Below are 14,414 nucleotides of genomic sequence, written 5' to 3'. Positions count from 1 at the left end.
GACTATCTTGTGCCAGACAGCGTGAAAGGGGATGCTTCCAGGCAAAGATGAGAGTATTCTTCCAGGCCAGAAGGAGAGCTTTTGGGACAACACGCAGGTATTGGAGTCATGATCAGATGCCAGCGTGGGGAACATGGAGGGCAGAGGGAGACAGAGGTGCCTCCAGGAGTTAGCGCCGAGAGCAATCATGATGCATGGCAGCATGAGCATGTACTTACCCTAGGCGCCTGTGTGGTCGACGTGCGCTTGAGTCCCAGCCACTGCGCGTTTCTGCCGCCTTCCACCACTTCCTCTAGACGAGCCTTCCTTCTCACCGCCGTTACCGACACCCATAGTAATCAAGATACTACCTACTGGATGTCACAGGCTACCCAGGTCGCCGTCGCTGGCCCGAGCGCTCTCACGGACCCCTCTCGTACCGCCATACGAAGCCAACAGCACAACATCCCTCGGTTCCTCCTCAAGCTCTACGAGTGAGTTCGCATGGTGTGTTTGCAACATATATGCCGCTCAACATAATTGTGCAGGATTGTGAACGATCCCGCGAATGACACACTCGTGAAATGGTCAGAATCAGGCGACTCCTTCTACAGTATGCGTTTCACCCGTTCGTGCCACTCTCCTTGATCGTCTAATGTGCTTCACCACTCAGTTTTCAACCAGGAGAAGTTCGCGCGTGAAATCCTTGGGAAGTGGTTCAAGCACCAGAACTTCTCGTCCTTCGTCCGTCAGCTCAACCTATACGGGTTCCGCAAGATATCTGCTCTCCAGCAAGGCCTCTTGCGCACAGATAATGACTCCGAGACCATACAATTCGCACACCCTAACTTCCACCGCGGCCAACCTGATCTCTTAGCCCTCATTCAGCGCAAACGCAATGCCCCTGTGAACGCGCAGACCGACGAAGGTGCGGTCGGTCTCCTTCAATCATCCCTCTCGCAGGACAGTAAAGCGCAAGGCCAACCCCTCGATGTGCGGTCGATCGTGGAGGGCATAAACGCCATCCGGCGTCAACAGCAAGCTATCGCAGCCGAATTGGCCGTGCTCAAGCAGTCCAATGACGCCCTTTGGAAGGAGGCTATTGAGGCTAGGGAGAGACATGCGAAGCATGAGGATACGATCAACCGCATCCTCAAATTTCTTGCTGGGCTGTTTGGCCGGGTGATCCAGGGACATGGCAGCCATAACGGAGCTCCGGCCGGTAGACTGCTCCTCGGAGATGGTAGGGCGAACCACGGCGAGGGCACAGACTATCATGGAAGCGACGCCGACCCGCAGAGCGAGCCAGGGAGCCGTGCTCAAACTCCCTTCTCTGTTGGTGAGTGCTCTTGGTCCGTTATTTTTGCACTGCGTTGTGTCATTCTCAATGTCATGGCAGCGTCGGAGCGCTTCGTTACCGTTGAGACCCCTCAAACGTTAGCTGGCACGCCTGCTGCGATCACTGAAGTCCACGACCACACACACAAGTCCACGCAAAAACCTCCACACCCGGTTCCTAACCTCCGGACTGTACCGAAGGCCACCGCGCATACTTCGCAAGATGCTCAGAATGCTCCTCCTGGTCCAACATCAGCTACAATCGCCCCCTTCAGTCCAAATGGATCAAACCCTGAAGCCATGTGGCAAGCCACTCTGCAACAAATGCTCACCTCCCCCGCACAGTTTCAGCAGGTCCTCCAGACGTTCGCGAGTACTTCACCGTCTCCCTCTCCTACGAGCTCCGTCCCGACCTCCTCTTCCCTCCATGCGCCGCTGAATCCTCCACAACAGCAACTGCAATGGTCTTATCCATATCAGTTTGCCCCACAAGCTCCCCCCACCAACGCACTTGCCGTTACTGCCCCTCCGCCGGCGCCTGTAGACCCACTCGCGATAGCTCCCGCACCTTCCACCGGCCCGTCGCCACAAGAGGAAGCCCTGCTCAACAACGCGGATCGTCTAAATAAGACATATCGCGACGCTGAGCAGATCCGTTCGGACGTGGACGACCTGCAGACCAACCTCCAAGAGCTCATTCACAACATGGGCCTTGACCCGCAGAATGTGACCTTCCCTACCATTGACCACCCCGCCGTGCCACCGCCACCCGAGGACCTGAACGGCGCCGGGCAGGGCGCGGGCGAGTTCTCGTTCGATACATGGCTCAGCCAGCTGAACGGCGCTGGGCTGCCCGACTTAGCATACTCGCCTTCGCCGGCGCGACCGGGCAGGGAGGACACGGACGACTTCTCGGCATTCCTGGACCTACCTGCACTTGATGGCGGACAGTCGGCGGCGTCACCTGGGCCTGCTGCGTATTCGTCTCCAACGGGGACGAAGCGGAAGATCGAGGTGGTTGAAGTCCCGGAGGTGCCTTCAGGGGACGCACCGTCGGCCAAGAAAAAACGATGACGGATGGGATGTGGTCCAAGGGCTTTTGGGTGATGGGTATCCTGGGGATTTCAGGTGTGCTCCGCTCGCATGATGCCGTATGCCCAGTTTGATATGTTGTCTATTTGCAAGGACTGCGCTTCCTGTATCAATAGGTGTACGAGTATGTGATATATAAACTCAGACGGACTCTAATGTCTACCTGTATACACACGATCGACGAGGCGACAGTAGAATCCGACCTTGCGATGTCATGTTTTCTCTATCGTTATCCTATTTCACTGGTGAGCACGCCCGGGAGTTCAGCGGTTAGGCTGTGTCAATCAGTTGATTCCCACAGTGACGTGTGGTGCCTATCGAAAATAAAGCCAGTTATACAGTCCTGCAGCTGTCGCGCTGAGCACAGGTGAGTGCGAGCATGAAGATGCATTTTCCGCACCGGAGAAAGCACGTAGAACTCTTTGCACGGAACGATGCCTCGGACCCCCATTGAATCGTGAACAAAGCGAACCCTAGTTCTCGGTTCAAAATACACATGAGCTGTATGACGGCTTGGAGCTTTTGCATGAGCGAAGCAACGTTCTGTGTTATATCCACCCAGGTCTTCGCGTCCATCGAGCTTCCGATCGCATCCTGTGTCGTAAGGAGAATGCAATCACCCAACAAATCACTACCACTTGTCAGTCTCCCATCGGCAGACCCCCACTAGCATAAACACACGAGCAACATACGCCACAGCATTGATATATCAGCTTGCCATGCGAAGCAGGCGGAGGCGGCGCACCCTCTACACAAACATACTGATTCTACGAGAGGTTGCACAGAATCCACGAAAACTAGATATGTGCATCTCTTGATACCGCACGAAGTCATCCTTCGCCATGCGCGAAACTGCCGAGAATCCAAGTCCACTGTCGATAAGTATCAGTGGCTGGTGGAATAGGCCCGAACCACGCTGGTTGGCAGGAATGCCTCCCACGAGACCGTCTATGTTCACACTATGGCAAAGTTGGGTGCCACGCAGCTGACTACCATCTGAGAACACAGTGCTATACCTGGTGCAAGTCAGTTGAAGGGCATTGAGGACAGTACGGGAGTACTCCAAAAGCAAGAGTCGCCGAAACTGCCCCACCATGAAGGCAGACACGTTCGTCCAGGTCGATGCTCCAGATGCGTTGCCGAGTCGTGAAGTCAAGGCTCAAGAGCACGAAGTCCAAAACTCACGCAACGCAACTCTGCGTTATGGTCGAGCTCTGCTCCGACATGCTGTACGGGTCGGCGACTAAACGGTCGAAGAGCGTGACAACTGGCTGGGAAAGCAGAGGGTGCGCTATCGTGCGCTCATATTATGTATCAGCCCTGTATCACTTGTGACCCACAACGCGCTGTGAAGATGCCATCATAGTGAATCGGCTTCGCAGTCGCTAAGCGAAGGACGAGCAGCCTCTAGAGTGCGAAGAGGAAACGGCAGCGATCACAAGCGTCTGGCGCGGGATTGTATCTCAAACGAACTTACCCGTGGCATGTCTCCATGTCGGAATGTTTACAGCCGGAATTGACTGAGTCGCTGTCGACACAGAGGGCAGGCATACTGATGGAGGTGTCGTAGCCCTACAATAAAGAGCGTGATGGAAATATAAGAAGTCATCGTACATACCGAAGCAGTGCCCATGAGCGTGCAAGGGACTCCAGCTCTGGAACGACCCTATTCCTTTTGGTAACGGAGCGAATATGTTGCCCACTGCGTGTCGACGTTGCAAGTAGTGTACATCACTGATCTACCTGCGCGACTAGCTCGAGACCCGTTAGAATGTTAGAGTCTCCACCATAGCATCCAGAATACGGATATTGTCCGGCATATAAAACTTCTCGTACTGCATTGGGACCGGCATGCTGGCCGAATCCATGGCTTGTCAGCAAGTTCACGCACAGCACACTGGGAATACACTCACTCCCAGCCAGTGACTAGCTTCACCGGCGCATTCAGCTTCAAGAAGCACTTCTTCTGGATCTCAGCTCCAATTTCCGCGCCCACGCCTCCGATGCGTCCAGCTTCGTGTACAACGACGAGCCGGCCCGTCCGCTGCACGCTCTCAACCACGGTTTCGACGTCCCATGGCATGATTGTGCGCAAGTCGATGAGTTCGACTCTCGCTGAGCGTACAGACGGAGGCACGTGTTGAGATATGGATTGAGGAGGCTTAGCCAACAACTCGAGTGCCGATTCACAGGTGTATATAGGTGTTCCCCATGACACGACCGTAAGGTCGGAGCCGCGCCTTAGGACGTCAGCCTTACCGAGAGGTATTTCATAGTCGTCGATTGGCACTTGTTCGACTAGTAATAGACGTCATACCCCACGTTCTAAATGCGAATGATATACTCCTCACCGGCAGATCGATATAGAATCTTGGGCTCCATGAATATCACTGGATTAGGATCCCGGATTGAGCTGAGCAAGAGACCCTTTGCTTGTATCGGTGATCTGGGTATGACAAGCTATGTGCGTTAGATTGAACATGTGAGCACTACCGTGTATGGAAATGCTCGCAACTCTTGCGCACCTTGATCCCAGCAGCTCCCATAAAGAAGCCTTCCGGACTTTGAGAATGGTAATGCCCACCATGACCGACGGCCATCGAAGGACAGCGAATCGTCAGTTTCCCAGCGTCGAAGTCTCCGCTACTGCGAAAGCGGCACTTGGCTGCCTCGTTCACGATCTGTAGCGGAAGTGTGTTTGAGGAGATATCATTACTATGAGCCTGTTGACTCACCTGGTCGAATGCGGGGAAGATGTAGTCTGCGAACTGGATCTCAGCAATCGCGGTATGGCCCATAGCGGCATAGCCTATTCCGAAGCCTGCGATGCCCTGTTCCGTTAATGGCGTATTGAAGACGCGTTCACGCCCTGTGCCTATAAGTCATACACGCTTTCATAACGGGCACACATACGACATACCGAACTCCTCCGCGAGACCCTGTGAGTTGGGTGGCGTCAGAGTTAGGACTGAATGAGAGTATGATGTAGCCATACCCCGCATGTGGGGGACAGACGCCGGAAACGGCTCGCTCACCATTGTACAACGAAACACCCCTCCGAACGCGACATCCTCACCAAATACTATGGCAGTATCATCCTTGCTGAGCGCGATGCTACAGAGATAGCAATGCCATGCGTCTCAGGGACAAGGGGGAGATGGTGGGAGCTGCGAGCGGCGGCGTACCTGAGTGCGTCCCGGATCGCCTGGTACATGTTCATCTTGCGCGTCTCACGCCCCAGCATGTCCCGCGACGGGTCCGAGTCCATTGGGTCTACCCATTGCAAGCCTTGCGTTCGCAGCGCGACGTCACGGGTTGGCTTTAGGAGTGACGAGGTACCGATAGTGTACGAATGACCTCCTGCTGGAGGAGGTTCGGTGCTTGACCACCGGCGGCTCGCGTGCTATTCCGCACATATCAGCTTGTATGGAGAAGCTAAATCTGTTGGCAGAGCACTTACCTGTAGTCTCGGTAGTGTCCTGAGAACACGAAACATGGGCTGACGAGGAGATAACATGGTAGACGTTGAAGGACAAGCGAGGCTTTTGAGGCAGCGAATGCAAGATCCGTGAGGTCATGCGCCCGTTATGTAGACTCCCAAACAACCACGAACGTCGAACGAGCTCGGAACATCCTCCCGCCTCCACCACGGGACTCCTGCTTGCCCCTCCATCTCGCTGACCGGTCTGAGTAGGCATGAAAGATGGAGAATGATTCGACATTCGTCGCTCCCGAGGGCGTTTACTCAATCACAGAAGAGCACAAGCCCTCCCCGCTCGCGCAACATACCATCGCCGCTGCTCCCATATTATACCCCACGAAAGTTTCCACAGTCTCTGTCCGCTTCCCAGCTACGAAGTCAAGCAACGCTGCAGCAGGCCTTTCACAGTTACTGGGAGGGAACCGGGAGAAGGAGGGCAAGAAGGAGAAGGTGGCTGCGAAGGAGCGCGAGGACGGGTTGAGCGTGTCTAGCAGCGACGATCCGGACGACGGCTCTCCAGATGCCTCCAGTGCGCCTGCTCCAGACAACTCTACGTCCACGCCCACCATTCCGCATGAGCAACTCGGCACACCGTTTGCGACACTTCCTGGCGGGCTCGGGAAGAGGAAGGCTGCTCCGCGGCCGAAGCACAGTATGCGGACGACCTCTTCCACATTCATCACTCGACTACAGAACTCGGACAACTTGAATAGAGCTTTACAGTCAAAGCAGGGTGAAACCACGTTCCTGTTCTACAATTCTGCCAAAACGTTCGTCTGGACGGAGGCGGGTACGAAGATCAAGGTGAGTGTTCCTTACGAACGCCTTCATCCTACCTTCAGATGTAGACTACTGCGTTCAGGAGCCTTTGGCACGGATATATTTCTCTGCATATCCAACTTGCCATGACGTGAACCTTGCTACAGTATCTTCCGACCGGTTAGATATAATCATTGGGTTCCATACGGGGGATATATTGTGGCTAGGTGAGCTTTCGCCAAATCTCAACTACCTGGCATTAACACGCACATAGACCCAATATCGTCTCGTTATGGACGCTTCAACAAACAAGTAAGCCAGGTCATAGATGACGTGTCTGCATGCACCAGTTGACGTTATGTTAGGGCCGCATATGTAGCGCAGCGTGCACGGCGATACGCTGGGTCCCCGAGTCTCCCAACCTGTTCCTAGTATCGCATGCGGACGGCACCATCATCGTATACGATAAGGAGCGGGAAGACGGTTCATTCACTCCTCAGGAGCCAGGCACGTCTCCACCATCTGTGTCACCTCTAGATCATACCTCCTCCACCGACTCGCAAGGAGAGTGGAACCCTCTCGACTCCATATTCGTCACTATGCCCCCATGGCATCCGGTGACGATAGGCGGACCTGGATCAGTCGGTGCCAAACCTGACAAGGAAAAGACGGCCAAGAATCCGGTGAGCCACTGGAGGGTATCGCGCAGAGGTATCGTAGGTGAGGATCGCCGGTCCGTGTCTGCCGATTGTCTCTAATGCAGATCGATAGACTTCGTATTTTCGCCGGATGCAAAATATCTAGCTGCAATCTCGGAAGATGGTTGTCTCAGGGTGATAGATACTGTCGCCGAACAGTACGTCGTTCTCCCACTATTCACAGCTGCTATGACTCAAACGCCAGTAGACTAGTGGACTGTTACGCGTCTTATTTTGGTGCATTCACATGTGTCGCTTGGTCACCAGATGGCCGTTTTATTTTGGTCGGTTGCGCATCTCTGCGCTGGCGTGATTTTCAGCTGATATCTCGCAGACTGGTGGCCAGGATGACCTTGTTACGATATTCTCTCCTTGGGAACAGAGGGTGATCGCTAGATGTCAGGGGCACTCTTCCTTCGTCACTGGAGTTGCCTTTGACGAAGTGCGCTGTGATGGCCGCACGTATCGCTTTGGAAGTATAGGCGAAGATAACAAATTCATATTGGTGCGTCAGCATCGCGACCACGTCTCGCCTGATGGTGTCTGACATTCCCCTAGTGGGATTTTTCTAGTGGTGCCTTACATCGACCAAAGCTACATGTGAGCCGGTCAGCACAGGTCTAGGCCACCGAAGCTGACGAACGCAATCTGTAGGCCGCACATCAGCAACGCATGTCTATGACGTCCACGATATCGCTAGCGCTTCGTCGAAGGGGCGAGTCCACCCTCTATTTGCCGCCTTCAGGGACACCAGGTGCCGAGTCTCCTCTACCACGATATCACCCAGCGCCATCGCGCAATGAGGTCGCGGTTGTACAGCCCGTCGTAGTGAGTATTTGCTGTATCACACCAAGCCGTGCCCTATGGACCGCTAACCCGCACTCTTGTCATTCTTCCCGTAGGTTAAGCACATTGGCAACGACATGCTTACTGACCTCACATTCCTTCCCAGAGGACTCCTGACTGCGACTAAGCTAGGGCATATCAAGTTCTGGATACGGCCTCTGGCCGTCCAGCCACGACATTTACGGACACAAAGCACGCTACGGCGTGGTTCTCAAACGGACTCGATCAGCTGATTAAAGACATTTCAGTACTGCTCTCCTGTTGTGACGTTCTGTATTCGATATCTATTCCCTACTAGACTACTGAGCGTATGGGCAGAGCGGCATACTGTATTGGACAGTGTGAGCGCGAATGCCAGATGTGTACCAGGCGCTGCGGTGGCGTCGAGCAAAGAGTCTCGACTATCTCCAGTTCTAAACCTTTTGCGAAAAGAGTTTAAACCGGTAGGTAAATCGATTTGTCAGCGCTCCTAGTTCAGCTTCAGCTTCGGTGGGTCCCTTCGACCGCCAATATGACGGTCGTGCAATAACGTGGCGCGCTTCACAATGTATTCACTGCACCACAGTTCAGAGATTGGGTATATCCAATCCGATTCTGAATCGTTTGCGAGAGGTTTTTTTGCCTGGACGTGTTTTGCGATCATGCGCTATCCTTTTTGTAAGGCTGTGATAGACTCTTTTCGCAAGCGGTTCAGTTGAACTGGAGGTCCGAGCTCCTCATGGTGGAGTTCGGGCGAGACGCCGCCCAAAAGCCGCTAGCAAAAGGACTCTAATATCAGGCCGCCCATCACATGCATCACACTGGCCCCGGAGTGTCTGAGGTCCCATGGGGCCGGAATATGTATGTGCTTCGCGATCGGCCAGGATCTAGAGATGCGCACGGCATCACAATTGGTCTAGTGACTGTCCCATGTGCTCCGTAAACCACCATCAATGCAGTATCACACCGAAGTCTTGCAACGCATGCTTCTTATCTCGTAGCCGCGCGGAATCTTTTGCACACTCAAAGTTGTCAGCGAATGTCGCACTCGTCATGGGAACATCAGTGCGCCAGGTGGTCTGGACCTTTGAAACTTAGGTGACACCAGGCGCGCCCATCAGACAGCATCGCACAGATGAATAGTATGTAGCTTATCGTACGTTTTCATTACGAGAACCCTTCACAGACAAAGAATCATACCTTGATACTACATTACTGATCACAGACGAATAGGAAGCGAGATCACTGGTCAGGCAGCGCACAACGATCTGCAGACAGGTTGAAATCTAGATGGAGTAGGGATGCAAGCCGTTGAGTGTCGGAAGCGATGTCGCAGAAAAGAGACACTCGAATGGAACGTACCGTTACCCCACCACTGAGGGAAATTGTGCGCGGTGCCGGACGCCCCGAAGACCGCGAAGTTGAGGATGAACGAGATGACCTGAGTGCCTCCGTCGAGCGCCGCGGCGACGATGTAGCTGTCGCAAGGGGTCAGTGTACTCCCCAAATACCCAGGGACGAGGAGTTGACACGTACTTGTACTTCGTGAACCACCGCGGGTAGCGTGTGCGCACCCACCATTGGGAGAAGATACCGATGACCATAGACGGGTTGACCGAAGTGTTGATGCCAACCGACAGGAAGCACGAGTACTGCAGGATGATCGGCGTGTTGAAGTTCTCGAACCCAGCCTTAGGCCAGATGTAGTACTGAGCGACATGACGTCAGCTAGGAGCCCCGCGTCATATCACATTCTTGTACTTACGGCGATGATGAACGGTAGAGGCAAGAACACGCCAATGGCTAGGCAGATGGGCACCATGTGATAGACCCCATTGATGCCGAACATCTGAGGAGCGAGACCGCCCCACGAGATACCGTTGGCTATTGAATTGGTCAGTAACGTCTAACACTCGGGAAGATCTGACGCACTGTTGAATGACTGAGCGTTCTGCCCGGACCAGAGACGGGTGCCGGAGACGGAGAGGAGGTCGGCGCGGTTGTTGTCGATGATCGTTTGCATCATGACATCTAAGGGCGAAGTTTAGTAAGACTGAACTTGACAATAGGCCACGAGGAAATACGTACAGTTGAGGATCGCGCCGACGACAGTACCGATGATCTGCATAGCGAACGTGACACGGGGTGCGAGCTTGACATACTGACCGAGCTTCAAGTCCTTCAACATCAAGATGCACTGGCCCTGTGGGTGCTGCCCGTACAAGGCACCATACATGTTCGCAACAGGGTTCCCGGGGACGAGGTAAGCGACAATCATCTGGTAGAAACCGTTCGCAGATGTGCTGAACTCGTTAAATCCGATGGTAGCCGCGAGGGTAGCGAAGAGCATCGACATGATCAACGAAATGATCAGGACGACCGTCACAGCCCACCAAGGCAAGCCGGAGTGAGCAGAGTAGTTGGTCGCCTGGGCGATGGCGTACGCGGCTACAAGGATGAGGAGGAACCACCAACGGGGGACTGGCTTGTAGACCTTCATCTTCTCGTAGTGAGGATCGTGAACGACAAGCGGCTCCTTGTTCCACGGGTTGAACGTCTTCAAGAACGGCTTGATGTCTTGCCAGTGCCAGAAGAAGACGTGCGTGAATGTAGCGCCGAGCGAGAGGTTGGAGGTCATGTAGTAGAGAGCGTTGGTCGCAGAGAAGAAAGCGGGCTGCGATCGTTTTTCGTGAGTCACCAATCGACATACGACGAACGGCGAGAACTCACGCCAAGCTCAGCGTACTTCTCCGCATCGAACTTGCCATTCGTCAAGAGCGCCGTCTGGTTGTATTGAGACCCATCTGCGGCCTTGAAAAGCGGATGAGCACGATCGTGAAAAAGGCATATAAGGCACTCACGAAAATGGCCTGACTCATGAATGGGAAGTCCTTAGCCCTCCAGAGATTGCCGTAGTAAACACCAGCCATCAAGATGTATGTGAGGAAGATACCGATGTCCTGATTGATCTGGAGCCAGAGGGGGTTAAACAAACAGTCGCTACCGATCAGGTTCCAGTCGAAACACCACGACAACAGGCCCATGCCCTCGTTGTTACTAGCGCCACCGAAAATGTTGCGGAAGACGGTGCTATGGTTGTTGGCCAGACAGAAAATCGAGATGCCCGTAAGTAGCGGGAAGATCCCTGTGATGCAGCCATCACGGGCATCGTAAGGAACAAGAATCGGATATATCGTCAAGGCGATGCACTCACATTGCGGGATGATCTCCCAGAAGAACATGACCACGAAGACCGTCCAAAAGAGACGTACGCGCTTGGACGTCATCTGGTTATCGTAATGCAGTGCCTGGAAGAGGTTGGCAGTAGAGACTACGACGCGGTGAGCAGGGCACTCTGACGATTACTTCCGGCGGACGTACTCGTGGAAGGCCAGAAAGCCTTAGTAGGCTTCACCAGCATGTCGTGAAGTAAACCGGCGTATCCATAGCCGAGTAGCTGGGAGCCAATCAGAGTGAATATGGCCAGACCACCATTCTGGAAACGTATTCCATCAGTGGCAGCTCCCTCATCACGAGCGTATGACATTTTACCAGCTTCCTGTTGTAGTACACTAGAAACTGACGTCAGGTCCACGTGCATCATCATATCGAAAGAGTACTGACAGTCCTGCACCGATATGACTTGAATGGCAGTAGCGGAGACAGCGGCCGAAGACGACATGATAATAATAGCGACGTGTTCCTTGACTGAAAGCTGTGAGGCGCAATACGGCGAAAGCTTGTAATTGGCTCACTGTTGAACGGGCCCGGGTTGATCCAACGGAAAAGGCCACGGGACGGCAGAAGCGTTGCCATCGCAGTGCCGAACCAGTAAGACAAGATCAAAAGGAACAACTGCGACACAAGGATTGTCTGGGGCTTGAAGTAGTATATTTGGGCCAGAACACTGTCGGAGACGTCAACATCAGGTCACTCCCGGCGATAGAAGATATTTGCTCACGCGCCGAAGGCCGAGAAGCCGACACCGAGGAATGCAGTCCGGAACGTGACAGACTTAAGCTCAGGATCATCGTGGGTGGTGAGGACCTACCAGCGAAGAGTGTGAGAGCAACATTTGCGAGGGTGATGTAGAACACGAACCTTAATGGCGACCTCATACGCCTCCTGCACGAGGTACTCCTCCGGTTCGGCCTCGTCCCTTTGGAGTCGTTCCTCGAACTCCTCGACCTCCTTGGCCATGATGGCGTCGTCAGAGACATCGGCGCCATCAAGACCTTTCTTCTCGAGGGAAGCGTCGGAAGCCGAGTGCTTGTCGTCCAAGGTTGGCACAACGCTTGGTACTTCGGCCATAGTGGAAACGACTGGGGGAAGAACCTCGAAGTCCCCGTGAGAAGGCCTTGCGGAATATATAGCACTCCAGTAACATAACGTGAGAACAGACGCTGTGCAGTGGTGCCGCGATGCACGAGACTGTCCGCAAGGGAGGAACTGCCGGAATCGTTATCATGCAGTCTCAGGCACACGAGCAATGCCGGGTGGTGATGATAAGTAACGGGCTGTGCGGAACAAGAGTGGAGGACTCGCCCGGTTATTCCACGCCGTCAGAGCTCGCCTGGCGGAAATCTTACCGGAGATCTCTGCGCGACTCCGCGACATCTTGCCATTCAGTCGGGTGACCTGATGGACTCCCAGACGAGTCGAGCCGAGGCATTGAGCCACATAACATACATGATACTGGTCGTGAACAAACGTGAGCTAAAGAAATATGCGTGAGCAACCTTGGAACATGGAGAAGGGGTTGCCACGCAAACACCAGCACAGAGAACTGTGAGACGCGCCGGGCTAGAAATCGTGCTTCTGTTGCTGCCCGATCTCGAGCGCTCTAATAATAGCATTGCTGTTATCTTACAAGCACGCCACATACTCCAAGTTCGGGCGAATGTTGAACAATGCAGTTTTCCAGATCCGGCATGCGGAGACGACATGGAAAGCGATGCGGTGCGTGCGTGAGGGGAAGTCCTGATAGCGGCCATCATCAGCCACCATCAAACCGTCGTATTAGTATGCTCAGAGGAACGGAGCAGGAGGGACGGCGCAGAAGGAACGGAACGCACTGGCGATCTGTAGCACACTGACAATTCCATGCTCGTCCGCCCTGAGCGCTTGAATGTATGATGCGCCTCACAGACGCAGCCAAGTGTATTTCCTGCGCAAGTGAACGGGGATGATATAAATTCAAGACCTGGGACGAGACGGTTGCTGGGAAGGATGCGAATTACGAATTATCCCCGGCGTACTTACTGGACATCATGCAAATTCCCCATTTGACACGCTCATCTCACGAACACCGGACCCCGGACACGTCCTTGGATTTTGACTGCGGCGCTGCGTGATGATTACTGTCGCCTGAGTCTGAGTCTAAGAGACGAACTACATACGACAGGGTATCCGAGACACACCGGCCGTCCTTCTCCTACTCAGGACTTCTTCTCACTTCTCACACTGCCTATAATCATGGCACGCGGCTTGCCAAGACCTTCTTAGCTCCTTACCTACAGGGGAACATCCAGAGTCTGCCATCGTTCGTTAAGCACATCACAGCACTTTAGGCGTAAATCTCAACATTGTCGGTAACTAACTTACATGAGGGCGTCGGGAAACCATCATGATATCGGAAACTCTTATTGCTAGCTAGCTACGCAAGTTGGTGAAATCTCCTCAACTGTACCCTCGTTTTCGACGCGACCCTGAGTACGGTCGTATACTCTCCTAGCGATCGCACGCGGGTTCCAGCAATGCGCCCATCCTTTTTTCCCGTGTTCATGTTCTCCCCGCTGTCACTGAGACTTATCTGACATGGTGTAGATCCGAGGGCGTCGCATGTGCACAATGGGGACCAAATCGCCTTTGCCCATGCTGCCGCTCCTGGCACAGAAGTAGTGCCTGAGGATGGTGCCTTCTGTATTTTTAGCTTGCAAGGGGGACCGACAGCGAATGAGATTGCCAATCCTCGTGAATTGACATCCGGCGTAGAATTCGTTCTCCCAGTTGTTTATCGACATGGGGTTGGCTTTTTCTTGCAGCAGGCTGAGATACGCCCCCCGCAGCGACGATACCAGCCCTTCGGCATGCCATTCGCCGTGGGGTCAGACGCCGACAGCTCTCCACGGACACACACGGACACGATGCTCTGTTTGCCTCACGAAAGGAGCAAACCCCTGGGCGCAGTCCGTGCCTATGAAATAGCTGATCGCCCTGAACATGCACCTCTATGCAGAACA

At 53.9% G+C, this 14,414-nt stretch overlaps 4 protein-coding genes across 4 annotated transcripts; 2 read left to right on the top strand and 2 right to left on the bottom strand.

The window, feature by feature from the left end:
• Positions 1–355: 355 nt before the first annotated feature.
• On the top strand, positions 356–2,610 carry DICSQDRAFT_177536 (uncharacterized protein; the record flags this gene model as incomplete). The annotated part of the gene is made up of 4 exons (XM_007361375.1): positions 356–473; positions 528–592; positions 653–1,318; positions 1,379–2,610. Coding segments are annotated over 4 exons (1,862 nt in total), but the record flags the coding sequence as incomplete, so codon positions are not given.
• Positions 2,611–4,086: 1,476 nt separating this feature from the next.
• On the bottom strand, positions 4,087–5,950 carry DICSQDRAFT_177535 (pyruvate dehydrogenase). Its single transcript, XM_007361374.1, has 9 exons — positions 5,870–5,950; positions 5,595–5,812; positions 5,445–5,523; positions 5,330–5,348; positions 5,145–5,278; positions 4,935–5,090; positions 4,761–4,869; positions 4,323–4,707; positions 4,087–4,263 (listed from the first exon to the last, which is right to left on the bottom strand). The coding sequence occupies exons 1-9, from the start codon at positions 5,924–5,926 to the stop codon at positions 4,176–4,178; spliced, it is 1,245 nt and encodes a 414-aa protein (XP_007361436.1). The 5' UTR covers positions 5,927–5,950; the 3' UTR covers positions 4,087–4,175.
• A 95-nt stretch (positions 5,951–6,045) lies between these two features.
• On the top strand, positions 6,046–8,484 carry DICSQDRAFT_98057 (WD40 repeat-like protein). Its single transcript, XM_007361373.1, has 10 exons — positions 6,046–6,694; positions 6,753–6,876; positions 6,924–6,961; positions 7,015–7,369; positions 7,421–7,505; positions 7,556–7,631; positions 7,682–7,852; positions 7,906–7,947; positions 8,002–8,175; positions 8,250–8,484. Exons 1-10 carry the CDS (start codon positions 6,113–6,115, stop codon positions 8,424–8,426), a joined length of 1,824 nt encoding a protein of 607 aa, XP_007361435.1. The 5' UTR covers positions 6,046–6,112; the 3' UTR covers positions 8,427–8,484.
• An 847-nt stretch (positions 8,485–9,331) lies between these two features.
• DICSQDRAFT_98053 (OPT oligopeptide transporter) lies at positions 9,332–12,628 on the bottom strand. The gene is made up of 15 exons (XM_007361372.1): positions 12,274–12,628; positions 12,134–12,219; positions 11,928–12,079; positions 11,797–11,880; positions 11,725–11,744; positions 11,554–11,668; positions 11,387–11,503; positions 11,034–11,317; positions 10,903–10,983; positions 10,261–10,846; positions 10,105–10,203; positions 9,938–10,056; positions 9,709–9,881; positions 9,535–9,650; positions 9,332–9,458 (listed from the first exon to the last, which is right to left on the bottom strand). The coding sequence occupies exons 1-15, from the start codon at positions 12,481–12,483 to the stop codon at positions 9,415–9,417; spliced, it is 2,286 nt and encodes a 761-aa protein (XP_007361434.1). The 5' UTR covers positions 12,484–12,628; the 3' UTR covers positions 9,332–9,414.
• Between the last annotated feature and the right edge of the window lie 1,786 nt (positions 12,629–14,414).

This window comes from Dichomitus squalens (assembly GCF_000275845.1).
Source record: "Dichomitus squalens LYAD-421 SS1 unplaced genomic scaffold DICSQscaffold_2, whole genome shotgun sequence".
Taxonomy (NCBI): Eukaryota; Fungi; Basidiomycota; class Agaricomycetes; order Polyporales; family Polyporaceae; genus Dichomitus; species Dichomitus squalens.
This window is presented reverse-complemented; position numbering and strand designations above follow the sequence as displayed.